The sequence below is a fragment of the Pagrus pagrus genome (genome assembly GCF_965226575.1).
Source record: "Pagrus pagrus genome assembly, chromosome: 13".
NCBI classification, from domain to species: Eukaryota; Metazoa; Chordata; class Actinopteri; order Spariformes; family Sparidae; genus Pagrus; species Pagrus pagrus.
In genome coordinates, this window is record NC_140197.1 from 4,084,552 (window position 1) to 4,110,006 (window position 25,455).

The 25,455-nt window shown below is 42.2% G+C and overlaps 2 protein-coding genes and 1 long non-coding RNA gene across 3 annotated transcripts; 2 read left to right on the forward strand and 1 right to left on the reverse strand.

The window, feature by feature from the left end:
• Positions 1-661: 661 nt before the first annotated feature.
• Positions 662-6,995, reverse strand: atp5mc1 (ATP synthase membrane subunit c locus 1). The gene is made up of 5 exons (XM_084372052.1): positions 6,884-6,995; positions 5,246-5,293; positions 4,316-4,396; positions 3,567-3,745; positions 662-1,090 (listed from the first exon to the last, which is right to left on the reverse strand). The coding sequence occupies exons 2-5, from the start codon at positions 5,282-5,284 to the stop codon at positions 976-978; spliced, it is 414 nt and encodes a 137-aa protein (XP_084228178.1). The 5' UTR covers positions 5,285-5,293; positions 6,884-6,995; the 3' UTR covers positions 662-975.
• Positions 6,996-12,450: 5,455 nt separating this feature from the next.
• On the forward strand, positions 12,451-13,115 carry LOC311267519. The gene is made up of 3 exons (XR_014623846.1): positions 12,451-12,678; positions 12,779-12,991; positions 13,087-13,115. It is a non-coding gene; the product is annotated as an uncharacterized lncRNA (long non-coding RNA).
• On the forward strand, positions 13,114-16,998 carry LOC311267518 (uncharacterized protein). The gene is made up of 6 exons (XM_084370613.1): positions 13,114-13,238; positions 13,370-13,552; positions 13,646-13,908; positions 14,021-14,278; positions 14,390-15,267; positions 16,430-16,998. The coding sequence occupies exons 4-6, from the start codon at positions 14,028-14,030 to the stop codon at positions 16,447-16,449; spliced, it is 1,149 nt and encodes a 382-aa protein (XP_084226739.1). The 5' UTR covers positions 13,114-13,238; positions 13,370-13,552; positions 13,646-13,908; positions 14,021-14,027; the 3' UTR covers positions 16,450-16,998.
• Positions 16,999-25,455: the final 8,457 nt, after the last annotated feature.

The window sequence follows — 25,455 nt, forward strand, 5'->3', positions numbered from 1 at the left end:
TTTATGGACAAAACTGTAAACAGAGAAAGTAATATGCAGACTAACTGACTGAGTTTCAAGCCAAGTTTCATGACTGTACAGATGTTTTTTCATAGCATATTGAAGGAATGGAAACCAAAAGCTACTATGAAAAGGACAGAAAAGCTTAACCCAATTGTCACTTAGTAATTGTCTTAAACATCATGGGGTGTCCGTGGGGGTCCTTTAAACCATGTTAAAATTAATACAGGTTAGACATGCATTTTATAAGTACATAACTTGAAATTTGATAACTTTTTTTTTTTTTAAACTTCAAGTGCTCATGTGAAAACAGCCAGTTTTAGTAGTAGGTCTCATTAGACATGACCTTTTTGTACTCTTCACAACCAGTAACTTATTTTGTAAGCTGCCATAATTGTCACCGTTGATCATCAGGATACATCTACATCAAGATATTTACTCTTTTTTTAAATTAATTTTTATTTTATTTATTTTTTTTTACAGGTCACAGTGGTCAATCTTTGTTCCACCAGGAGACAAACACTTTTTCCTGCCGGTGTCATCATGTAGAAGAGGAAAACACCCGAGTGACACTTGAAACGACTACCTCTTGTATTTTCACAGATAATATTCAGTTTTCTTAGCAACAAAAACAAAAGAGAAAGATGAAAACACTGCAGACTGTTCTTAGTTATCCCAACCATTTATTTTGGACAGATTATTTCAACCGAAGTGAGGTCTTACATAAAACTTCTGAAAAACAAAAATAAGAGTAGGAACATAAAAATGTAGGATTGGAGGTTTGTTGTCCTCAGATGTGAATATTTTTCCTTTGAAACTTTTCCCCCTTGATTGGAATGGCCTAGCAGCTCATTCAGAGTTCCCATTCTGGAAACCCCCCTCCGGATGGAAGAATGGGAGAGATAAGGGCGCAAGGAAGGAAAGGAGAGAGGGAAGTAAGGGTAAGTGAAGGGAGCTGTCGGTGTGTTTCCAGGTTTACATGGCGAACAGGATGAGGAACGCCACCATCAGACAGAAGAGACCCATAGCCTCAGACAGAGCAAAGCCCAGGATGGCGTAGGAGAAGAGCTGCTGCTTCAGGGAGGGGTTCCTGTGAACACGGACATAGAGCACCAAGTCAGATATACAGCTAATTAAACAGTAATTTAACAAAGCCTATGTTCAGATGTGCGTTTAAAATGTGGCCATGCCAAAAATGAAGAGTGCAGTCTGTATGCAGTCACTGAAAATACAAACTGAAATCACTCTGCTTTTACAAGAACAAAAGAGCTCAACATGAAGCAATCAGGATGTTTTGGATGCCTTCTGTAAAGGTTTCATGTGATTGACACAAAGTCCTTCACATGTAAAATGTTTTGGGGCAAGCTGGAATGTGACCTGTAACATGAAAATGGCATTTATTGCTACTCTTTTCAACTGTGGGTGTGTGTCAGTGTTTGTTTTCTCCATTTGGTCCCCTCAGTTCCGCTCATTTGGGATTGCAATTACCCTTGTGTGTTCGACATGTTCAGTGTGTCAGTGGCTCCCTGTTGGCCAGCACACTGATTCTTTATACACAAAAGGTTTCCCACTGGTCTAATTTGGTTCAGGCCCAAAAAGACAAAACTGATGGAATAAAAAACACTTTGCATGTGAACAAAGTGGCTTGAAACTCCCTGAAAAACATCTTAAAAATCCTTAAACATGAGCTGACATGTACTGTGTTAGTGATGCTTCATTCACACAGATACAAAAGTAGTACCACCATTGGTCACTCTGCATCAAGTGAAAAGTTGTGTTCTGATGTAACCACTGCACTACACATGTGGCAGCTGTTGCCGTTTGTTTCCCTTGGTGCAGAATAACTAACAGTCTCTTTAATGTGGTAGATGTTTTTACAACAATGACGCCACTGCAGCAATGCAATCCTGCCACTGCACTGGAAATGATCCCTGCTTCTCTTGCTGAGTGTGTAGTACATGGATCTGCTTTTGTGGCAATCACAAGAGTGCTGGGAAAAGATGCCACTCACTGAACAAAACACTTTGTCTGATGGGGCCTGTATGCTGTGCAAAACAGTGAAAGTAGTCACCAAACATCTTAACATGTTAATATCGATTAACACCATCTGTTCATTTACATGAATACATTACTGAACTGAGATTGAATTAGGGGGTGCAATGGATCACAAAAGTCCCAGTTCGAATCATATTACCATATTGAGTCAGGAATCTATTTTTTTCTAAGAAGGGTTAGGGTTACTTTAAAAAGGGCTACTTTTGCTCTGAAGTAGATATCTCAGTCTGTAGTCACTAGGGCTGCAACTAATGATTATTTTTATTCCTGCATAATCTGGCCATTTCTTTTCTTGATTAGTTTTTTGTCTACAACGTCTACTTGTTCCCCCAGAGGAGATCTTCAAATGTCTTGTTTTTTTTCCACAACAAGCTATTTAATGTTATAGAGGAAGGAAACCTAAATAATATTCACATTTAACAAGAGCTGGCATCAGAATTTGGACTTTTTACTCACACTGATGAATCCATTGTCAAAATAGTTTGCGATCAATTGCAGCTCTAGCAGTTGCGTGTATCTGTCATCTGTAGTCCCGCTCAATGTCCTGCCCATGATAGCTCATCTGATTGGTTACACGCCCAGAGTAATAACCTAATCACTAAAGGGCAAAAAACAGGGTGCTCCGGTGAAAGCGGAAGGTTCATGTTTAAGGTAAAGCGGCAGATATTTCCAAAGTTGCAACAACATCACAATCTTATGACCCATTTTGTTAGGATAACTAGCACACCCAGTTTCCCCAGTTACACCCCAGAAAATACTCCAAGTCATAGCCTGTGGGACTTCAATGAATTGAGGCGACAGTGACAGCTTTCTGAACCAATCATTGCGTGTCAGAGTAAAACACAGCAAGCACCTGACTTGTCTTTTCACTGCAACTCTGCTTCAAGGGGTCATACTATATTAAATAAAATAATTTTTAAAAAGTCAATACAGAAAACGTAGTTCAGGCAATAAATGATGCGACTATGCAGAGATAAAATCTTGCTCACTTGAGAACAGTGAGCAAACTCCATCTCTTAGGCAGTGAGATTTGGTTAAATACTCAAAAGCTTTTAAGTGGAACTTGAGGTGTGATTTTTTTGGCCACGCTACAGTTTCCAAGGTCAAGAAGTATAAAGAAATTAAAAGACAGCCAGCATCTTCAGGCAGAAACAAAAAAAAGTCCAGTTTTCATGTGAGTAGTTTGAAGGAAAGTGTTTTTGATTGTAGAAGTGTGATGGGCAGTGGAATGGCCCATGGAAAACACACCCAATGTCTCAGAGGTTTGGAAAGGCTGTAATGTTGACATTGATCTAATTGAGAGAATCTGTCAGGGGAGGCCACTCAATGTTATTATGCATCTTGTCAGTTTCAGGGAGGTGGTCCATTTTTTTAACCCTCAGATTAATGAAGACTGTTCTAAAACAGATGATAGTACCATCAGGGATTGAAGAACAGTGTCACAGCTATAAACACTTCAGGGTGCTGTGGATAATCCAAATGGATGATGAGTTTCATATGGAGAACTCTACCTGGCATAGCCAATGATGAGGCTGCCGAACACTGTTCCAATTCCAGCTCCTGAGCCGGCCACACCCACTGTGGCAGCACCAGCACCAATGAACTTGGCGGCAGTGTCGATGTCCCGGGAGACAGCGCTGGTCTGGAAGGAGCGGGTCAGGACTGCAGACTGGCTGACTGGCAACAGGGCCTGGGAGAGGAGGGAGAGTAGAAACAACTACAGTACAAGCCACTACTGCATCAGACAAGAATCTACTTGAAGGCCGTCCATACATTTAGTGTATTTATTATTTGTTTATTGTGTGTGTATTTGTGTACAAGTGTATCCACTGTAACTCTGTACCAAAGACATTTACAATGAATTTGGTGACCGACTGAATTGTTAAACAACCACAGGATGTGTGGGGTACTGGTACACACCACTGATATCTGATATCATGAATCAAGAAATACTGTGCATTGCACCACATCTCTTTGTACATAGATCTGTTCTGTGTTACTGCAGAATCATGTTACATACAGATATTTAGCAAAAGTTTGTGCCAGGTTACATCTCATGCTCAATTAGATGCGACTGAAATGCTAGTCAGATTTTTCTATATATATGCAACTTGTGGCTATCACAGCACTATAAAGTGATAACACTATGAAGAGATTTGGTCAATTGCAGCCATCCTATGCACATCAGAATTTGTCAGGTGTCGGCAGAATTTATTTTAAGACAACTGGGTTAGGGACTGTTGAAGGTCAAAGGACTGACCTGCTGCTCCACTGTGGCTTCAGGTCTGTTGAAGAGGGAGACTGAGACTGGCCGGGCGAGGACTCTGGACCCCCCACGCAGCTATGTTCACAGGAAAAAAGGAAAAAGAAAACACTGAATTATCACACTCGCACAATGAATCATGTTTCAATACATTGACCAGCTGCAATGCAATTTATATAAACAGGCTTAATATTAAAAATCTGTTATCCTTCAACAAAAAAAAATGAAGCCTTTGTTAAGTCCGTAACTAAAGATTTAAGATACTGGATTCTGTCAAAATGATGAACAACAACAATAATACAAAATTGTTGACTCCTAATCAATAACATGATTAATACACTTCAAATTTTGACTTTGCCACTGTTGCAGATTTTAAAAATTACTTCACATTTATCGCTGATTAGAATTTTTGCAAATCAATGAACAAGACTGATTATTGCCAATTATTGCATCAGTATACATTCACCCTATCCCTTGAACTCTATTATGCATGAACAACACACACTGTTCAGCAGGACAGGCAGAACATCAGTGTCAGATGTAAATATGGAACTTAGTCCTCTACAACACCTCCATGACTGAGATGCCTAAATGCTGCAGGGTCAGCTGACACTATCTGTGCAACTGTCATAAAGAGCATGGAGCAAATATGGCTGTCACAACTACTGTGCCCTTGAAGCCAAAGACACCAAAAAGCTCATACAGTCATTAACCTCTAAATGTAGGTTGTGTTTCCACAGGTCGGTTTACACATTTCTTCATTAAGGTATATTCACAAGATATATGCATTACAGTTACAAGCCTCACAATCATTTGCTTATGTCAGTAAGTTAACCATCTTTCAAAAAGGTTTAAAACACAACACCCCCAACAATTACACTAGTACATGTATAGAATACAGTGAAAAAGGTATTTCAGTTGACATACCACGGCAGGAGAAGTGACAAACTTGGCGCAGGCATACATGGCTGGAAGCTGGAGAGAGAGAGAGGTGTAATATTTTAAATCTGTAGCCAATGTTCTCATTCACAGTCACTTCTGGTCAATCATGCAGCAGATTCAGTGATCAGGTTAAAGCTGTTGCAGGAATCAAACCTGGAACTATATAGTTGCAGACAGATGAATCAGTGCAACTAGATTCAGAAAGATTATGAACACAAATGAAAGGTGGACATCTAGAGGCTGTGTTAGAGTAGTCAGTCACTTTATTAAAGAGCAAGTTTGTACAACTATATACATCTCTAGGTTGTTGACATGAATACAAGTTATCTTGGAGAGCTTCATTTTAATTAGGATGCAAGTAAAACATCTTTCAATCTCACAAGGACAGAGATCCTTCTAGTATCACGTGAGTTTCAGAGAGTTTGACTTAGTCTGAACAACCTGATGTTCAGAGTATTAGAGGCTGCAGGTCTGTACCACGGTCTGTCTTTACTGACCTGCAGCTTTGACAGCTTTACTGTAGACAGGTGTAACCTTATGCTTACAGCCCAGGGTCAAAGTACTCGTGCAAGTAACTCCCAAGTGCATCAAAGTTTTCCATTTGAAATAATCAGTTTCAGTAAAGTGGGTAAATCTGGAGTATGCAGAGGTCAAGTCGAGCAACAAGTTGATCGAGAAGAGGAATACTGGTCTGTCGCTCCTGGCCAGTTCAGCCAAGAGGCTAATCCAATTGCATCGACTACTCCAAGGATAAACTCCAGATAAAGCGCTAAATATCCACGCATGCTGCAGAATGAATGGCTACACTCCCACTTTCAGACGCCATTAGCTGAAACCTCGAGGACATTTCTGCTTAGAAAATTCACCCAGTCCACGGTGGGAGTTCAGCAATTGTCAGTATTATATGCAGACTCGAATATGCTTTGAATCCTCGCAAGGCCGGAGGGAAGGTTAAATTGCATGTTTATAATCACCTAGTTAGACCTAGGTCTGGTTGGCTGTCCTCGTAGAGGAGGGGAAGCGACGGAGCTAGGCTAAGTTGCTAAGCTAATCAGCCTGCAGACTTGAAGGTCAAAAATGAGCTACAGACGGTCACATTGGGCCTGTAAAGCAGCCACAGTGCACTCCGTGCTACGATACACCAACTGTGGTGCAATGACAAGGGCCAACATGACACCGCTGGTCGCCGACAGGGATGTCCTTGCAGCGGCGGACTGCTTCTGAGCACGATAGGCCCCAGACTGTCAGACATTTTACAATCCAGTGTCTGTCAACGCAGCTTAGCCGTGCTATGGCCGGTGTGTGACCCGCTGCTAGCACCGGCAGTGAGACAACCACAGCGGCTGACCGAAACGCACTCCTCAAGGTAGAACTGATGCATTACCTGTCATAAAGGTAGACCAAGATCATAAATAGCAGTCAGTACAAAAGTCAGTACCGGGAACCAAGTCATTGAATGGCCGACCTAGCCTGCTAGCTACCGAATGTTAGCAAAAACAGCTAGCTCAATAAGCGTCCTTGCTTACGACCGATTCTCCACGTTAAATATCAGACGTACACGCGTTAAACACACGAACCAACATGACTACATGAAGTGTGGCAGCTATGAAATGCAGTCATTACCGGTTTGTTACGGCTCTCGGAGGGTCCGGGATTAGCTGCACTCGCACACAGCGGTAGTCAATGAATGTAGGATGTGCGGCTTGTCACCTTGTCATTTATAAGCTCAGTGTCTACGTCCTAAACGCCAATTGGTCAGAAGGAACCCTCCTTCGCGTATCGCCATGTTACATCCGCCATTCTAGCCAGTCGGATATAGCTTTATTGAACTACAATATTTTTTACTGGCCGGGAGGTTTGTGTGGGCGGGACCAAAGGAACTTTAATTAATTTAATTGGACAGTGTTGCCGGGAATGACGAGTTTACGAGAAACGACCTTTCAAAGCACATCCAGTGTCCTATGTGCCTATTGGTTATTCTGTGGGAAGTCCCGCCTTAACATAGTCAGAATTCTATAAGAAAATTGTGTTACTTATATCAATGGATCTTATACACAACCTCTCACTCCATAGTGCATGCAACAATTTGTAACTGTATGCAGGGGCTATCTTATAATTGCTTTACACTAAACACAATCCACACATTTATGTAATTCATTAATACAAATTGTATTTGTTTCTAATTAAGACTGCAATGAATTACCAACATATTCATCCACATTAAGTTTCACTTCATAAAATGTAATAAGAATTTTATGAGAACATGCCTTAGAAAAACGAAAAGACGAAATAATGAAAATCTTCTCCCCCTGACTAAAGGATAAGGTCACCCCAAAATGAAAATTCAGTCATTGTCTTCTCACCCTAATGCCAATGGAAAGTGAGAGTGACCTGGATGCAGACACACGGAGGCATCTGAGTCAAATCCAATCAAAAAATTACCAAGTGAGAAACCGATAGTTCCTTGGTTGAACACAGCCTGTAACTCAGTGGTCCCAGCTAGGAACAAGGCATACAGGATGCTGAGGCAGCAGCCGACACAGCAGTATGCCAGTGAGTATAAAGGATTAAGAGTGATTAAAGAAACAAAGAAGAGAAGCTGGCAAGACATCTGCACATTTTAGATTTGTATTCATTTTTTCAACTATTTATTCTATCTGTCCCTTTTTAATCTCACATAATGGTACGTGTATGTATGTATATATTCGTAAATATTGTGTTATTTTTACTATTCTTGTGTCTGTTTTTTATATTGTGTGTTATTGTGAGTTGTGTGATTTTATGTGAATTGCTACTGCAACAGTAAAATTTCCATAGTGGATTAATAAAGAAATCTATATATCGATCTGCAATAAATTGGGACCGCAGAACAAAGCTGGACAGGTCTGGAACTTAACACATGGAATCTCAGGAGCATTTAAGCAGGCAAATATTCCAGTTCCTCAGCACAATGAAATAGTGGCAGTGCCTAAATAAAGATGAAGAAATTTTGCTTGTAAAGTCATTTCAGCAGGTTCACAACTTGGAGAGTGTAGGAGCTGAAAGGAGAGGAGAACAGAGATAATCAATACAGCACATAAACAAACATATTCTTTATTTTACAGGAGCTAAAAAGGCAGTCAAGGCCGGGTCTGACACAACACCAGGGAGAGATGGGGTGAGTTATCCTATACTTGAATGTCTAGGAGACTTAACGTGGGACAGGTTGTTATTGCCAATGAACACAGTCTGGGAAGAGGGGACCCCGCCCAAGGAGTGGAAACACTACCACAACACATCCCATCCCACAGAAGGGTCACATTGACCAATAGCTGTCACGTCAGTGTGGAAAGGCAAGGAGTGTATGCTAACAGATTGGCTAGTGTACACATTAGAAAAGAGGGGGTACTTTGCCCCATTCAAGAAGTGTGATTATATGGGCAAGTGAATATCAATACCAACTCAGAATAAGTAGGTAGCGTTTGGTTTTTGGTTTAAAAAGAAAGAATCCAATGGTAAGTTTGACAATGTATGGCACCTGAACTAAGAGAGTCGCAATTTTCAAATCTGCAGGTGTGTGGTTTGACAAATATATGACCTGGCATACACATGTGGAGAAAACCTTCATTGTGAGACAGTTATTAATGTATCACAATGTCTAGCAGGCTCTAATTGAGGGTCTGACAGACAAACTATGATGATGATATACAGAGCTATGATAAGATCAGTCATTTGACTATGGGTGTCTAGCCTATGGGTCTGCAGCACCAACTGTACTAGCTAAATTAAATGTTTTGCAAGCTTAGGCTTTAAGAGTATGTAGTGGAGCATCTCACACTTCTCCAGTGTCAGCACTGCTAGTTGAATTCGGGGAAACTCGCTGGAACTGAGTATGGTTAAGTTAGCCCTCCATTACTGGGTTAAACTCCAAGCATAGGGATCATTGTCTTCATGAGAAATACTGGGAATTTAGATTAACGTGGGAAACGATGTTGAAAGGGTAACGTAACGACTGAGATAACGTTAACGTTGTTTCAGTCGTTCAGATGACCGCTGTTGTGAACTTTTGTAATTAAACTGCAATACATTTAGTCTCTTCCTTTCTGTTACATAACACATTGGGATTGTACTACGACATTTATTTGTGTAAGGTTAATTATTTTCAGCGTAGACTAGTTGTAAACCGTTTTTAGGTAGTGTAACGTTTATTTGTTTGTTTGTTTGGTCTGTTAATGTCGTCGTTTCAGAGATTTTTGTACGATAAGTGGTGGTCATCTTAAGCTATGTTTTGTGTCGTTGACCTGACGTGAAAACCGTTAAGGCCTTGGGTGATTCTTTGTACTTTTGAATTAATCGAGTGACGTCAGCACGATGACACTAGTTGAAGAGCTAGCCTATGCATTACGTGACCTACGGATTAACTTTCTGACTAAAATAATGATGATTTATCAGTAGCTGTGATATTGTAGCTGCCTAATTTCCTATCTATCTATCTATCTATCTATCTATCTGTCTGTCTGTCTGTCTGTCTGTGCATGTATGTTGCCTACAGCAGCCTAATGACTGCCTCTTCTCCTATAGAGATGCCAAAGGAAGGAAAGCCAGATTCATACTGGGCCGGTGTCATGGTCCTGTTTGCCCAGGGGAAACACAAATTTTCTACTGGCCAGAGACCTGGGGGCAGACGTTGGAGGGCAGTGATAGAGAGGATAAAGAATTGTCCCCTGACCCCTCTATTTGGCCTAAATGTCAGAAAATTTGACATTTTTGGGAGGAAGATCCCCTGCAAATGTGGCTACCATGATGTAAGTAATGTCATTGAATCCTTAAACATATAATGTGAGACAAACATGCTGACAAATGCTTCCTCTACAGCTGTTCCCCATGGCTGGTTCTTCGTTGTATGTGCTTGATTCTCCAAGTGACTTGTTTTGATGCAGAGTATTGTTTGATTTAGAGGATAAGAGGGTTAAGAGAGTAAATACAAAATGTTGTTTCCCCCAGTTAGGACAGCAGGCAGGGACCGCTGCAGGTCCACAGGCAGTGCAGGCCAACAGCAGTAGAGCAGCAGATACACCAGACGCACCAAAGGCCAGAGCAGCAGATACACCAGACGCACCAAAGGCCAGTGCAGCAGCTGGCAGTCAGGAAAGTTCAGCCAGTACATCTATAGCATGCTCCCTTTGTGCTCAGGAAGTGCTCTCTGACCAGTTTACGCAGCACCTGTCAGACTTCCATGTCCAGGAGCAGTGTCAGCACTGCGGTACAAAGGCCAAGGGTGTTGTCGGGTTATCAGAGCATCTTGAGAAGTGTCATGTCTTAAAATCTCCACCAGGCCTCCCAAACATTTCTCCTCCAACCCCTTCAGCCCGTCCCTCCACTACCCCAGCCCAGGAGATGACACCGACACCAATCATCTGTCCCCGAGATGCTCCAGCTCCAGCTCCAGCTCCAGTCTGCCTCACAGCCCAGGAGACGACACCAGACATCCGTCTCCAAGATGCTCCTGCTCCTGCCCCTTCCACAGAATCTGAGATGGCACCAGTGACTCAGAGTGGCACACCACATATTCCTGCCCCTGCCTCTGCTCCTCCTCCAGCAGCACCAGCACCAGCACCGGGGTTCCCAGTCCCTTTGCGCTCTCCAGAGGTAAGCCGGGCTAGGTTTTTGTCAAAGCCGTTCCTCCGGGTCATCAAGCCAGGTGACCGGGAGTGGATTGCCCACATCCTCTATGAAGCGAGTGGGCAGCTGAGACAGGAGATCAGCCAGAATTGGCACCACCCCCCAAGTCCAATCAGATCTGTTGCACCTCCAAACCCAGATGATTATTTTCGGCAGAGGATGTTCCTGTGGGCACCAATGCGCATGTGGAGCATCCCTCTGAAATGCCCTCAGTGCAAACGAAAACTGCACCACTCTGGTATTTACACCAAGGTCAGAGAGGTCATTGATGTGGATTCGAGGTACTATTTAATAGGGGGAGATTACCCAAGGTGCAGCCAGTGCAAACCAGCGCAAACTTTCTGTCCTTGGAGTAGTGACATTTTAAAGCAGCTCGACCCCTCTAACCGCAACAAATTCCCTGCTGTGTTAACAACACATTTGGCACTGGACAGAAAATGTGTGACACTTTTGCGTCCCAGAACAGCAGGGAATAGCTCCAGTTACCTGCAGCAGGCCTTTCAAGAGGCACACAGTGAGGAGTGGGCTAGGAGATCCTGTGACTATTTCACAGATTGTGAAATTCACAGGAGATCCTGCCTGAAGCAGTCCCAGGCTGTTTATCTCAAGCCACCATCCTTCTGTCCCCTGCCCCTGGCCCAGTGGTTTGAGACAGTGCATGCCAACGATGTTGTCAGTCACCTTGTTGAACTCAAAGGTGTCATCACTTCAACGTTTGGCAGAATTCTGAAGCTCGATTCCACTAAGAAGGTAAATGTAAACCTATATAAGCTTGAGCTCATTTATTCTTTTAGGGTTGGATAAGAATACATGTGCTATTGATGTATATGCTTTTGTTATAATATAGGTGACCAAAAAACTGGCTGGGGGGATTGAGGACACCGCAACATGGATGACCAATGTGGGGAACGAGTATGGTCAAGTCCTCAACTCTGTCCTCACAACCGGCGAGGGGGCTGGGCTGGATGACCTGTGCCAAGGTATCGTCCAACGGTACAGGGATGCTGGTGAGCCACAGCCAGACGCCATCTATGTGGATAGAGACTGTTGCAGTGACAGAGGTGAGTTACCTGTAATTTGTGTTGATGTTTTTTGCCAAATTAGGGCAGTTGGTGACAGTCTGACTACAAACCAAAAAGAAAATGTATTTATGATCTTGTGAATTTACACAGGAGTGGGCCCAGTTCTCCATTGGTTTCGGCCATGGACGTCCACTGTGCGGTTGGATGTGTTCCACTTTATGAGGCGATTCACCAGAGGTCTCACCACGGAACACCATCCACTGTATGGTACGTTCTGTTCCAAATTGTCGAGTTGCATTTTTGAGTGGGACAAGCAGGACGTCTGTCGTCTGAAAGAGGCCAAGCGGGCAGAGCTGAAGAAGAAACATCAGGGCCATGAGCCAACAGATGCCCAGGTGTTGGCGAGCATCAGCTCTAAAGAGCTAGCCAAGCACTGCCGAAGAAAACCCCGGGGAGTGGAGGAGACCCGTGCCCTCATCAAAAGTCTCCTCGACTCCATGTGGCAGCTTGTGGACGGCACTGGGCTGCACCTCATCAATCACAAGCACATGTCTCGAGTGTGGGAGGTACAGCAAAAGCACCTTGCCTGCATCCAGGATCCACCAGGAGTGCAGCTTTACACCAACATTGGGTCAGGGCTGGAGAAAGGAGACAAGACACTGGATGTCCTAAGATGCGGCAGAGGGTCCTCCTCTCTGGAAAGCTTTCATAAGCACCAGTGTGCTTTCATTCCAGGCATGTTAAAACCTCACACACATATGGTATATTTTGCTATAGAATGTTGACATAATATTGCAAGTTTTGTAATCAGTGATCCTGTTTTTTGTCTCATCAGGGTGGAGATGCAATGCATTGCACACTCAGATGTACATGCTTGAGGGTGTGTCAAGGTGGAATTTGAACCGCTCAGCACAAGCACTTAGTATGACTGAGACATCCGGGACAAAGATATATGACATTCGCTTGATGTCCAACGTGAATGCGCTCAGCCACAAAGTCTTGGGAAAACCACTTCTTCCAGAGTTTATCCCCCCTGGGAAACCTACCGGTAAGAAAAGTCTGCTGTTGATGATGATGAAACCTATACTGTGACATGGTAGGCAAGTAAACAATAATTTTTCACTTGGTGAATACTTATTGCAGGAGAGCGTATTGCTGTGGAGTATCTTCTGAGCCAGCAGATTGGTGATATTGATGACGATATTGATGACATCCTGCCAGAGATCTTGGATGAAGACCTCGAGGATGAATGTCCTGATGTGACCGTACCACAGGCTCATGACCTCACATTGCAGGTAATATTATGTCAACAGTATATCAGACATCAAAAAAAATATTGGAGAACTAATAAACAGTTCATGTTTAATGTAGAACAGACACAACAAACCTTTAAAAGATAAATGTATTCTTTTATTAATCACCTCAGGAAATTGGAAGCGGTGACCCCAGGCCTGGGTCAGATCCCAGGTCCCCATTTGAGGAGAGTGATGCCTCTGCTAGGCCCGTCCACTCCCCATTTGAGGAGAGAGATGCCTCTGCAAGTCCCGTCCACTCCCCAATTGATGTCCTCACCCCATTTGAAGAGAGTGGGCTCGTCACTCCAGCTCCGGTAAATTGGATAATGTTTCACCATTAGAAATGCGGGCTTCTTTATATTATCAGATGTTTAAAATCAGCTTTATTGGTTCAATTCTTGTAACAGGACACTAGGTGTGATGCCAGAGGGATTGCTGGATGGGAGGCAGTTGATGCCTTGGCAGGGTACCTGGTTGGGCTTAACCGAACCATCACTGCACTCTCCAACGCTGAAGTGGCAGAGATTTTGAGGTTGTATGCATTATTGAATGTCTTTGACCAGACCCCCACCAGATACACCCTCAAGACCAAAAAAACAACTTTGCCAGGACCTTGGAGAGCTTCGCGAAAGCGCAGTGGCTCTGCTCCAGGCCAGCAAGCAGCCGAGAGGTATCTACATCTCATATAGCTGCATTCTTTAGCATTTGTATCAGTATATTTATGTCAATATGTGAACAGGCATACATGATGAGCACTATGTGATCTGGTCATTTATTTGCAGATTGTTCATGGTCCATGGTCAGGCTTGCCACAGACCAGACCACAACAGAGTGTCAGAGTGTGTTGCTCTTAAGCTTTATAAAGAGTATAAGGAAGCCAGAAATCGGCCAAAGGACAATAAAGGCAAGACATTTGCCATACCCCAATCCATCGTAATGGCTTACTGTCATATCAAGCAGCTAGTAGAGGACTCCAGAGAGATCATGGACAGGAGTGACCTGGTACTGGTAACCATCAACACCACCACAGTGTCCTCCTGGTGAGTTCATCTTTTATATCTTCATAAATTGATTGAATTGGATACTTGAACATTTTAAACAATTAACACACTGAAAAATGTACTCTTGTGTGTTTTGTTTTCTGTCTGCAGGCTGCAAGATCGCCAAAAGAGAGCTGAACGGGATTCTTTACTACAGGGCGTGCAGCTTCCACAGCAGATTGCCGTGGCTAAGGAATCCCTCCTGGAGGCTCGTGACCTACCATCACAGCCAGTTCAGCATGGACACAATCTTTTGGAGTTCCAGGAGCCTGAGAACCATGAGGGTGAGGCAAAAATCCGCCAGCGACACAGTTCCAGGACACCTGTACCATGTGCCAGTCCACACACAGGTGGGGGAGACGCAGCTATTACCAAGCACAATGCTGCTTCCTCTCGAAACAGCTGTATGGAAAGCTGGTCCTCTACCTACCAGCCATCCCCAACACACTACCAGAGCTGGACATCCTTTCTTCAGGCACCCCTGGAACACTCCCAGGAGTACTCCTCTGCCTATCAGCTACCCCCAGCTCACACTCAAGGCTGGTCCACTTACCAGACACCTCTGGCACACTCCCATGTTTGGTCCTCCACCCACCCACCACCCTCAGTATCCACCCAGGGCTGGTCCTCCAACCAGGGCTGGTCTGCCACCCACCCACCACACTCAGCATTCTCCCAGGGCTGGTCTGCAACCCAACCGCCACCCTCACCATCCTCCCAGGGCTGGTCTGCCACCCACCCACAACCCTCACCATCCTCCCAGGGCTGGTCTGCCACCCACCCACCACCCCCAGCATCCTCCCAGGGCTGGTCTGCCACCCATCCACCACCCCCAGCATCCTCCCAGGGCTGGTCATCCACCTCCTACTGTCCTGACCAACCTAGGCTCCCTCACCAAGCACGCCCAGAGGCACTAGATCCCCTTAATCGCCAGCGTGAATGGCGATTACAGAAAGCAGCCCTTGAGAACCAGGAGCGAGTGAGGAAAGGTGAGCCCCCAAAGAAGCGACAGGCTAAAGAGAGCTACCACTATGAGTGTAAGCTGTGTGGTCAACCCAAATCCAAGCAAACTGGACACTCTCAGTTACGTGGCAAATGGTACTGCCCTGCATCTGGACAGACCCTTGAGGAGTGGAGAAGCTCTTTGTAATTACACCAATAGACATTCTTTTTTATTGTAATATTTTTAATAATATTTTTTATTTCTTATTGGAAAGTATGTTAACATTCACTGTTGAAATCATTTGCAAAGTAAAAACAAGCAAAAAAGACAAGTTTATTTGCTGTTGCAAAAATTAATAATAATTTGTTGCTGTTGCAACTATTTGCAAAAAAAACAAACAAAAAAAAAACAATAAAAAAAAAAAAAAAACAACAAAAAACACAACTCTTGTGGTGTAATAGTAACACGTCCATCCATTGGATGGGAGACTCCAGGTGCAAATCCTGGCGAGAGTGTGCAACTTGTTGAAACAAATACATAATTTAAAAAGTATTTATATCAAACAAAACAGGGCAATTTCATGATATGCTATGTTAATGGGTGGGGTAGCTTGCTGGTCAAACCAATAAATCACTTAATACAGTTTTTTTCGATTGCTAAGACGCATTGGTTGAAACGACATGTTCAAAACTCTTAACACAGTCTGCATTTCCATCTTGCAGCTCAGCTCAACAGTTAATCTCATGCCCAAAAGTGTCTCACCAACGAACCACTTCATACTTGTCTCAAGAGAAGCTCATTCAAGAAAACACTAGCACATTGTCTCAGTTTGGAAACACACACAATCACTCTTAACAAACGGAATGACAAAATACTAACAACAAAGAACATTACATCAAATACATCTTATATTTCAAGTTTGAATGATTTTTGTCAGGTAAATCAGTATTTCATATAAGACCTTTTTCACTTTAATGGATCTAAATTATTGTACATGCTGTAATATATTGCACCAACACTGAATCAGGAATGCAGAGATTTATTCAAGAACATTTGTGCTTTTGCATAAGTACTTCAGGACCATACAAAAAATAAAGATTACATAAACAGAATAATGCAGAATCTCAGATTCCAGGGGTAGAATACAAATTACAGTAAGAGATAAAACTAAACTCCCTCCTCTCCTGGCTGCTCTTCTCTCTCTACAGCTTCACCCACTGCTCTTTGATCCATACTTGCACAGGAAAAAGCATCAGAAGCCTCCTTTTGTATCTGCTTTCTAATGAGGCCAAACGCAGATCACCTGAATCAGTTTTCAGCTGAAAACTACCATCAGCTGTTTGGAATTGCATCTTTGTTTTATTTATTTTTATTGTCAGTATTTTGATATAATTTTCAATAGGTTTCAATGTGGCTGCAGCAGAAATTCCCCGTGTTTTTTCCCCTATCATTCTGTTTTGAGTGTGTTTTTAACTGTTTTGAATAAAGTGTATTGGCATTTGAAAAATGTGCTGTTAAAGCATAGTGTTTTGCAGGTGTGAACTAGTGAATGAGAAAAGACTTCATCCATTTTGGTGACTGTGGCCACTGAATGCACTTCGTCTGAAAGCAATGAAAAGTGAGACACAGTTTAGCCCACATGCATTTCTGTTTTGCAGACTGTGTTAAGAGTTTTGAACATGTCGCTTCAGTTTCGACCAATGTGTCTTAGCAATCGAAAAAAACTGTAAGTATGTTTATTCTTCCAAAAGCATTATTTTGCATATTAAAAGCTAAGAATTTCACCTGCTGTCAATCATTTTCTCTCTTTTTCTCTTCTCTTCTTCCCTCTTTCCCCCTTTCCCCTCTTCCTCCTTTTTTTTCCTCCCCCCTTCAAGCTGACCCTTTTGCCCCTTCTTTGGCCGAGTGGTTAAGGCGTTGGATTTGAAATCCAATGGGGTTTCCCCGCGCAGGTTCAAACCCTGCTCACAGCGATGTCTCTCTTTGCCCATGTGTCTGTATATGTCCTGCCCCTAACTGTATGTTGCTTATAATACAGTCAAAGATGCACATTTCTTGGTGCAGCTATGGCTCAAGGGTAGAGCCAGCCTCTTGTAATCGGAAGATTCCCCTGGTCTGCATGTTGAAGTGTCCTTTGGCAAGATACTGAACCCCCAACAACAAAAACTGTTGTGATGCTCTTTCTCTTGGGTAAGCTAGAACGTTTAAAAGTCATCTAATATGTCTTAAACTGCATGGAAATGTAACAATAGATCATTGCTAACACGTTCTTGAGATTTTCAATTGAGCAACGACATTTTTGTCAGTAAACAGACCTGAAAATACTATTCAAAATATTTAATTTTGTCACGTTATGAGCACACAAACAGAAATTTTGACTTGACCTTCTTCAGCAAATCGTTTTCACAACCCTGCCTAATGCACTTGACTTGTGACAAACATGATGTTGAATCTTTGTCCTGTTTTTTCCTCATCATCTTTTTTTAATACACTTTTTAGCATGCCCAGTGCATTTCACAGTACATATTATGTTATTTTTGATAAATAAAACTGAATCCTTAAATGACTTTATTCATTATTGGCAGCTCTAGACTTCCATAGTCTTTAGCTCTTCCTTCATCCCTCCATACACCACCAGGCACTGTTATCCTGGCATTGTTAGCCAGCTAGCTACTGCAGCTCACTCTGCTCATTCTAACTTCCTCCAGATGAAAACGTCAGCTAAATGTTGAAAATGTAAATGTAAATAATTTAGTGCCATTTACTGCCACCACTGAACAGAGGAGGCAAGCTGTCAGCTGATTTATGCCTACCATGCTGGCAGCTGATTTGCTGATCTCAGATGAAGGCCCTGCTCATAAATATTCATTATATCTTGTAAAAAAAATTATAGATTCCTCTATGGACAGTAAGAGAGAGGCACAGAGGGTGAGATGTAGAGCTCATTAACTTACACTCCCTGGCAGCAGAGGGCGCCAGACGACAAGATGTGACAACGTTTCCTCTGGTACATCTTGTGTATCTTCCCCAAATATCCATGATACTGTAAACTACACATGACAACATTATTTAATTACCTCAAGGTCCAGTAAATAACCAATATGACTTTCTCCAGGCTCGCTGTATGGCTATCATAATTTAAATAACAAACAGTTTTATTGAAGAATATACATTGTCTCCCGATTGTCTTCTGATTAAAGGATAATTTCACCCAAAAAGTAAAATTCATTCAGTCATTATCCTCACTTCCATGCTGGTGTAAAGTTGTGTTAAGTTTTGCAGTCCACAAAACATTTTACAGCAAAACAGGGTTGCAACATTCTCTGAAATAACTGAGGGACCTGTTTTAAATTGTAAATAACCAAAAAAGAAAACTAGCCATGAAATGACTCCATACACTTCCACCAGGCAAAACCAAAGTCTTGGAAGCCCTGAGTTCCCAAATTGATTTGAAAAGACCTTTCAGCCAAAATCTTCTTTGTAGCCAAAAGCATTAGCATGAACCCTGTGTGGAGTGGACGAGCTCGACCGTGTGTTGAGGGTGTAAATAAAATGTTTTCAAATTTATTTGGGATCTCTGGGCTTTGGAGACTTGGATTATGCTGGACAAGGAGCGCTATGTTATTCTTTTTTTCTGCATTTTTTGGCACAAGATGATCCTAAAGAGAAGAAGAACATTTTTGTTTTTTATTTTTTTCCATTGCCATACCACCAGACTACAGGTCAGCTTCATTTTCTCCGACAGTGAGACTCCTGAACTCATCCTCATACTCCACCATAGAAAACACTTTTGTCTCGGATGAAGGGACTACAACTTACATTTCTTTGTACAACCCTGTGTTGTAGAATGACAATTACATGAACCTTGAACTTTTTTTCATTCTTACATTTTGCCAGTTAAATTGACAGTGAATATTTTCCAATTTGAACATTGTCTATTGATTTTTGCAAAGTACTTCTGTAGATAGGATGAGTTGGTGAAGTCGGGAGCTCCACAATTGTCCAGTTCTCTGAAGAGAAAGGTTTGTCCGTGATGGACCTTCTGCTGTTGCCTTCAAGCTCTCCAGCTGTCCACCAGATGTCCTCCTAAACATTGAGCTGGATCTGATTCATGTCACAGTTACTGGACCCACACAGCTGAGTTCAGGCCTTTTTCATTATATTTACACAGTAATCTGGATGGACTGTGTGAATGATCCAGCTACATTATAAAGATGTTTTCTTTTATTTTGAAGGCGACAGATGGACAACGATTTCATTTGCTTCGTACAATTGTTTTATAGAGGAGGACATTCTGTTTTCATAAGAAGAAATGGGCCAACTCCCAACCTAACTATGGATACATTGGCAGCCATTATCAGACATATACATGAAAAGTCAGGGGAAAAGTACAGTATAGTATATATAAAAGTATATGCACATGCTGTGTTCTTTTCTTTTCTTTTCTTTTCTTTATTAATACTGTCTTGTTATGTGACCTGGTACACCTGCTTTTATGTACTGACTACAGGCCATTTTATTCAATCAGTTCCATTCATATCAATGTATACAGCTACACCCTCGATGTTCAATCATAATACCTCAGCAAAGAATACAAGAGCTACAGTCAAATATCTTTCAATAAAGACAAAAAATAATGATGAAATGATGTTTTATTAACTGTGGAAGTAACAGACATGTTTCAAAATTATTTTATCAGTCTTCATTCTCATTTATTTATTCTTATTGTTGTGGTCAGACGAGCAGCCTGGTTTAAAATCCATTTATCAGTCAAACTTAATTGGAAGAGAAAACAAAGGCAAACAGTAAAATTATTATCCAAATGGAAACATCCATCCCAATGTGCAGACGTACTTCCTGGTTCAGCTTTGACTCATTCTACTTACTACAGCTGTGTGCCCTCACAGTAGGCCTGGGCAACGAGGGATTATTAGCTACATTATGAGTGTGCTGACTTTCACTTTGGACTCCCAGATGTCGGCTTGTTTACAGCCTGTCTGATCTACTGTTTGTGATGTTACCGTGGTCTCAGATCTCAGCAATTACACTGGAAAATGCACCGTTATAATTACTGATAGAACTAATGGCAAAAGCTATAAAGTCAATACATACAAAGCAATGAATGCAAGATGCATATACTTGCATCAAAATGTTCCCTCAGTTAAGTGAAATCTCATCTTTAGTTTTTATTTGTGTGTATGTGTAATTTTGGCAGTATTTAAATTGAACAACACATTACCTACGGGTGGTTTAATTGCCGAGAACAACTTTCACTAGATTGTGCATTGTATAATTGTATCCCACAGGGATCCCACAGGGATCTGGGAGATACAGTATTTTATGTAGAGACGGGCGGATAGACCATTAAGGAAATGAGTGTTCTATTAGGCCAGTGTAGCTTTTGATGTAATGATATATGACATATGAATGATCTTCCCAATGTGACAAAAGATTGTCTAATGGCGCTTTTCCGCCAAAACTAGCGGGTCTACACAGGTTTTTTTAAACACCGGTACACTCGCTAAAAATCACCTATTGACCCCATTCCCAGTTCACACAGTCGAGGCAGCCTGTCTGTGATTTTATGTGAGGCATTTCGTTGTACATCACTGACGTCATGTTTCATGTCACGAATGCACCTGAAACAGTTGTAACAGAAGAAAAAACAACAACAGACCCATTGTGAAAGAAGCGTCTGTAAAATGGTGGATGAGCGTCACAACCTCTGCAAAAGGACTCGTTTCACTATCATAATTTGAGCCATTCGAATCCAATAACATTTGGAAAGTCTAGAAGCACGGCACGATTAAATTATTTTATCCCCCTTCAAGTTAGCCGGGTGCTAAACCGGAAGTTTAGGCAGGTATTTTGATACTCAGGAAGTCGAGCTTTTTTGGCTTCAAAACACCACTGAGCAGCTTTCATAGGAACGAGGCTCCACCTCCAACACTGTGTCCAGTAACGCCTTGAATAGACCGCATCCCAAATTCCTTCTTTATTTACGCACCACCACCGGATGTTGATAACGCGTCATCACTTCATACGGTGGAATTTAACATGTTCACCCCGGTCTTACGTTTAGATCAAAACCGAGCCAAGATGATAAAACCTGTGTCTACTGCTGAGTCAGTTGACCCGGGTGTAAATGCAGAGTTTACACATTGCCATTGCATACAAAAGCCCGATATTAGCGGGTTTAGGTGGGATTTTTGACCAGTGGAAAAAGGGTATAAGGTTTTATTTAAATCACATGGAGACTAGTTCCAGAAAAATCATTTACAGGAAGAGTGAATGATGCTGAAGTTAGTGTGCATACTTTTTCAAAAGAAATTACAGATGTGTGCACATCCAACTGTTTAAACTACAAATGTTGAAACAATGCATGTTTTCCTCCTTTTTATGTATGTGCCATTATGTCACAGCCGCTTTCAAATACTTAGTAGTGTTCAACACAATGAACTTTTAACTGGTTGTGAAACAGTCTCAGTATAATACTGATGCCTCTTTATGACCTACATAAGCAAATGTCACCATCAGTGAGAGGAGTGGCTATTGTATGGCTATTGCTATCTGTATAGTTGTTATAGTTATTCTCAATGCCTGTCACCAGGTCAGATTCTGACTTATCTAGGTAGGATAAGTCCTGAAATGTAAACTAATGTATATGGTGGAGTGCTGATGATGAATTAAGAAGTCTCACAGCCTGAGGAAAGAAGCTGCTCTGTAGTGTGGTGGTGCGGCACTAAAACAAAGTTTACTTTGTTTCACAATTGTGATCTTTTGTCCAAAGGGGCCACCAGAATCACATCATCAAAAAAAGTTCCTTGTAGTAGCTTTAAGTTATAGATCCATCTAAGGTCCCCAGCTGCCTCCCTGATGTGCGAATAGTATTTGCAGCTGTCTTTGCCGTTCACAGAGACACTTGGCACAAAGGCGTAGCTGCTTTAAAACACTTTGGAAAAGTGTGTTTTGGGCAACAGCTTGGTGTGCATGTACAGCGGGGCTGCGTGTGCAACCCACCATCACATGTATTTAATGGAAAAAGCTGTGTGACTCTGTGCCTTCTGCTGAAAAGTTACAAATAGTCTACATACCGATTGAAAAATGCAATCCAAGGTGCAAGAGAGAAGCACACCAGGCACGCTGAACCATGGAAGTTTTGCTGGCGACGTGTTTCTAGCGACATGTCTCAGTGTGATAGGCCACTTACTGCTTGTTTGTCTTTATTTTCGGACATTGTCACATGTCAGCAGTTTGAGACATCCCTTTACAACATTCAACATTTCGGAGGACCAATGTGCTTTAGTAAGCTAGGCTCAGTATCTTCTAACCGGAAAGCGTTTGCCTTGTTAGCACTGATACTCATTTGATGTTACTTTTCGTATGTGATTTCAACACCTGCTGAGTCTTCAACAGCTTTACAGTCAGCACTGTGTTTGTCCACATTATGGGAAGGGGGGTAGCATGTGTTAGCTGTCTGCCTTTCATGGATCCAGATGTAGTGATGGCAAATTACCTGACAAAACTCACAACAATGGGGAGTCCTGTGACCTCAGCACTCTGTGTATTACTTGGTGATAAGAAGACACAGTAATCTACAGTCACAAAGTAACATAGATGGCGGTCAATCATTGGCATGAAAATTGTTTGCCCAAAGCATAACCTAGATTGGCTTTTTTTGCAGTCTGTTTTGCCTCCATGTTGTGTGGCCCACTGCACATTCACATTAGTGTTTCTCTCCCTGCCCTCTCAGCCCAGACTTAGCCTGTGACAACCCTTGTTCGTGACAATATGCTGAGCTGGCGTGCGGTGTGGACAGAGCTGATTGAAATATCGCTTCCCTACATGTTTACATATTCACGCTTGTTGAACGGGTGTGTTAATAAAGTTCTGGTTTTTTTACTTGCTAAGGTTTTATTGCACTCACAGTAACAGAGCTTGATAGGAGGGGCTCCTTTGCTCTCCTCGACACACACAGGAGCCTGCATCAGGGACAACAGACCACAAAACGTTAAGAAGTATTGATAAAGGAGCCGTTAATGTCCGGGCCAACGGAGCTCACACTAACGTTACAGTCTTTAATGATTTAGCTCTAATTTAAACCCGGGGCCTGTTTAACTCTGTCTTTCCACACACACACCCCAATCCATTTACCTTTGCAAATTAGTTCAAAAAACAGTTTTCACTTGAGGAAACAGCTAGTTGAAGTGAAGAGGGAGAACCAGATGGATACAATTATGGTCAAGAGTTTCTTGATCATTGTCATTAGTCTACACACCTTTTTTTTTGGAGGTGGGTGAAGGTGAGGGAAAGGAATCTGGCGCTCTGATTGGTCAAACATTTCTTCTTTTTCTTTTGGTTTTCAGGCTACACACTTGTTTGTGTATTGCTGCTGCCTCTTGCTATTAGACAGAAGTACTGCAGCACAATTTTTACAATTCAAAAGGCGTCTCTGGCAGGTCAGTCTCCCAGGTAAGGTATGGTATGGTGCCCCATAGTGTTGAGGTCAACTGGTTTAACTGGCAGGGAGGTGCATCCTGGCATTCAATTGGCTGTATCCAGGGCTGCCCCTGGCAAAATTGGGGCCCTAAGCAGAATTTTATTTTGAGGCCCCCCCCTTTACAAAATGACTGTATCACAAAATGCCATTTAGGTTTACAACCTTTTATTAGTAGGAACAAATCAAATGAACAGCCTCTTTCAACAATGGAACAAGCCTTTTACAGATGCAGGCTGCTTCAGTAGACATGGTGCCTGATGGCCCTTGTGACGTACTGGGTGCTGGCTCCGTGTCACCCTTAGTAACAAACTTCAGCATGGACCCTGTTATGACAAGAAATCCACTATACAAGCAGATTATTAAGATTTGTTTTGGTCTTAATGGTAAATTACACAATGAAATTAATGTAAGTGCTAGCCTCACAAAGATTAAAATGCAATTAATGCAAATACGACTACAGCTAATAATATTCATTATGATTTGATTTGATGATATTTCTATATTTAAATATTTTTATATACTTATTTTTACATTTAGTACTTAGGTTCTATGTTCACACTGCTGTTTGCTGCTGCAACGCTTTACATTTCTCCATTGTGGGTTAAAAAAAGGATTATCTTAATTTTTCTTATCTAATCTTATATGATTTATGAATTAAATTCACCAAAAGATGGCGACATTTTACCTCCATAAAAATAGCCCAACACTTCTATTGATAGCATAGATTGATAGGCTATAAACCTGAGTCAACATACGACCACCAACTGGTCAGTTAACCGCTCCTTTTTCAACAGAGGTGAATGAAGATGCAGTTAACAGGACATTCAATAAATGATAATCAGGGCCGCTGGAAAATTTAATCTCCAGTCCACATCTTGACAGAATTATCCCCTCTTCTGTCTCATGATTAGCATGCTAGCAGCTGAGGTGTTCATGCCACAACATACACACCTTCAAGTGAAGCACGAGCCTCCTCTTGTTTTGACTGTTTCTTTCTTTTGCTTGCTCCCGATTCATATTGCCGTTTGGAGGCCATCTCTCCACCTGCATACAACTGCCTGTCGGCGCATCTGACCGCTGATTGGTCAGATGCTGCGTGCTGTCAATCATTGCGGCAACGTGTGAGGTGTCAGATTACTCGTCTCTTTTTTTTCTCTCCTGCCTCGGGCTGACTCGGTGCTCTAAGTGCGCCTCACAGCAGCGATGCGCATCCTTTGCGCATTTGCAGAGAATGCGTCCCCTTGTGCAAAATGGGGCCCCCCATGGATCGTGGGGCCCTACGCACAGCGCGTGTTCTGCGTCTAGGGAGGGGCAGCGCTAGCTGTATCCCCGCAGAAGATAAGGTAAGACCTGCTAGCTTGTTTACATTCGTACTGTTAATGATCAGGTTAGTGTAAGAGTAAGTTGTCATTTTTAGCATGGAGGATGCTAGCTCAAAAGTTGTTGTAACAAAGGGATTTAGGAGAATGCTGACTGAAAGAGGCACCCAAGGTCTGATTTAGACCAAATCAGGTGATCAGGAAAGCACGAGTTCAGTCATGCTTTAAAAAAAAAAAGACTAAACAGAATCCAATTTGAGGAACAAAACCCAATGTAATGTTGCGGTCAGACCGGAAAAATACCAGCACGGCTAGCAATGCTAACAGCATGAATGAACAAAAATGCAATGTGTGTAACGTTTTGTTTCATGTGTAGAAACTCAATTTGCGTTGTGCACCAGTTCTAACACACTGT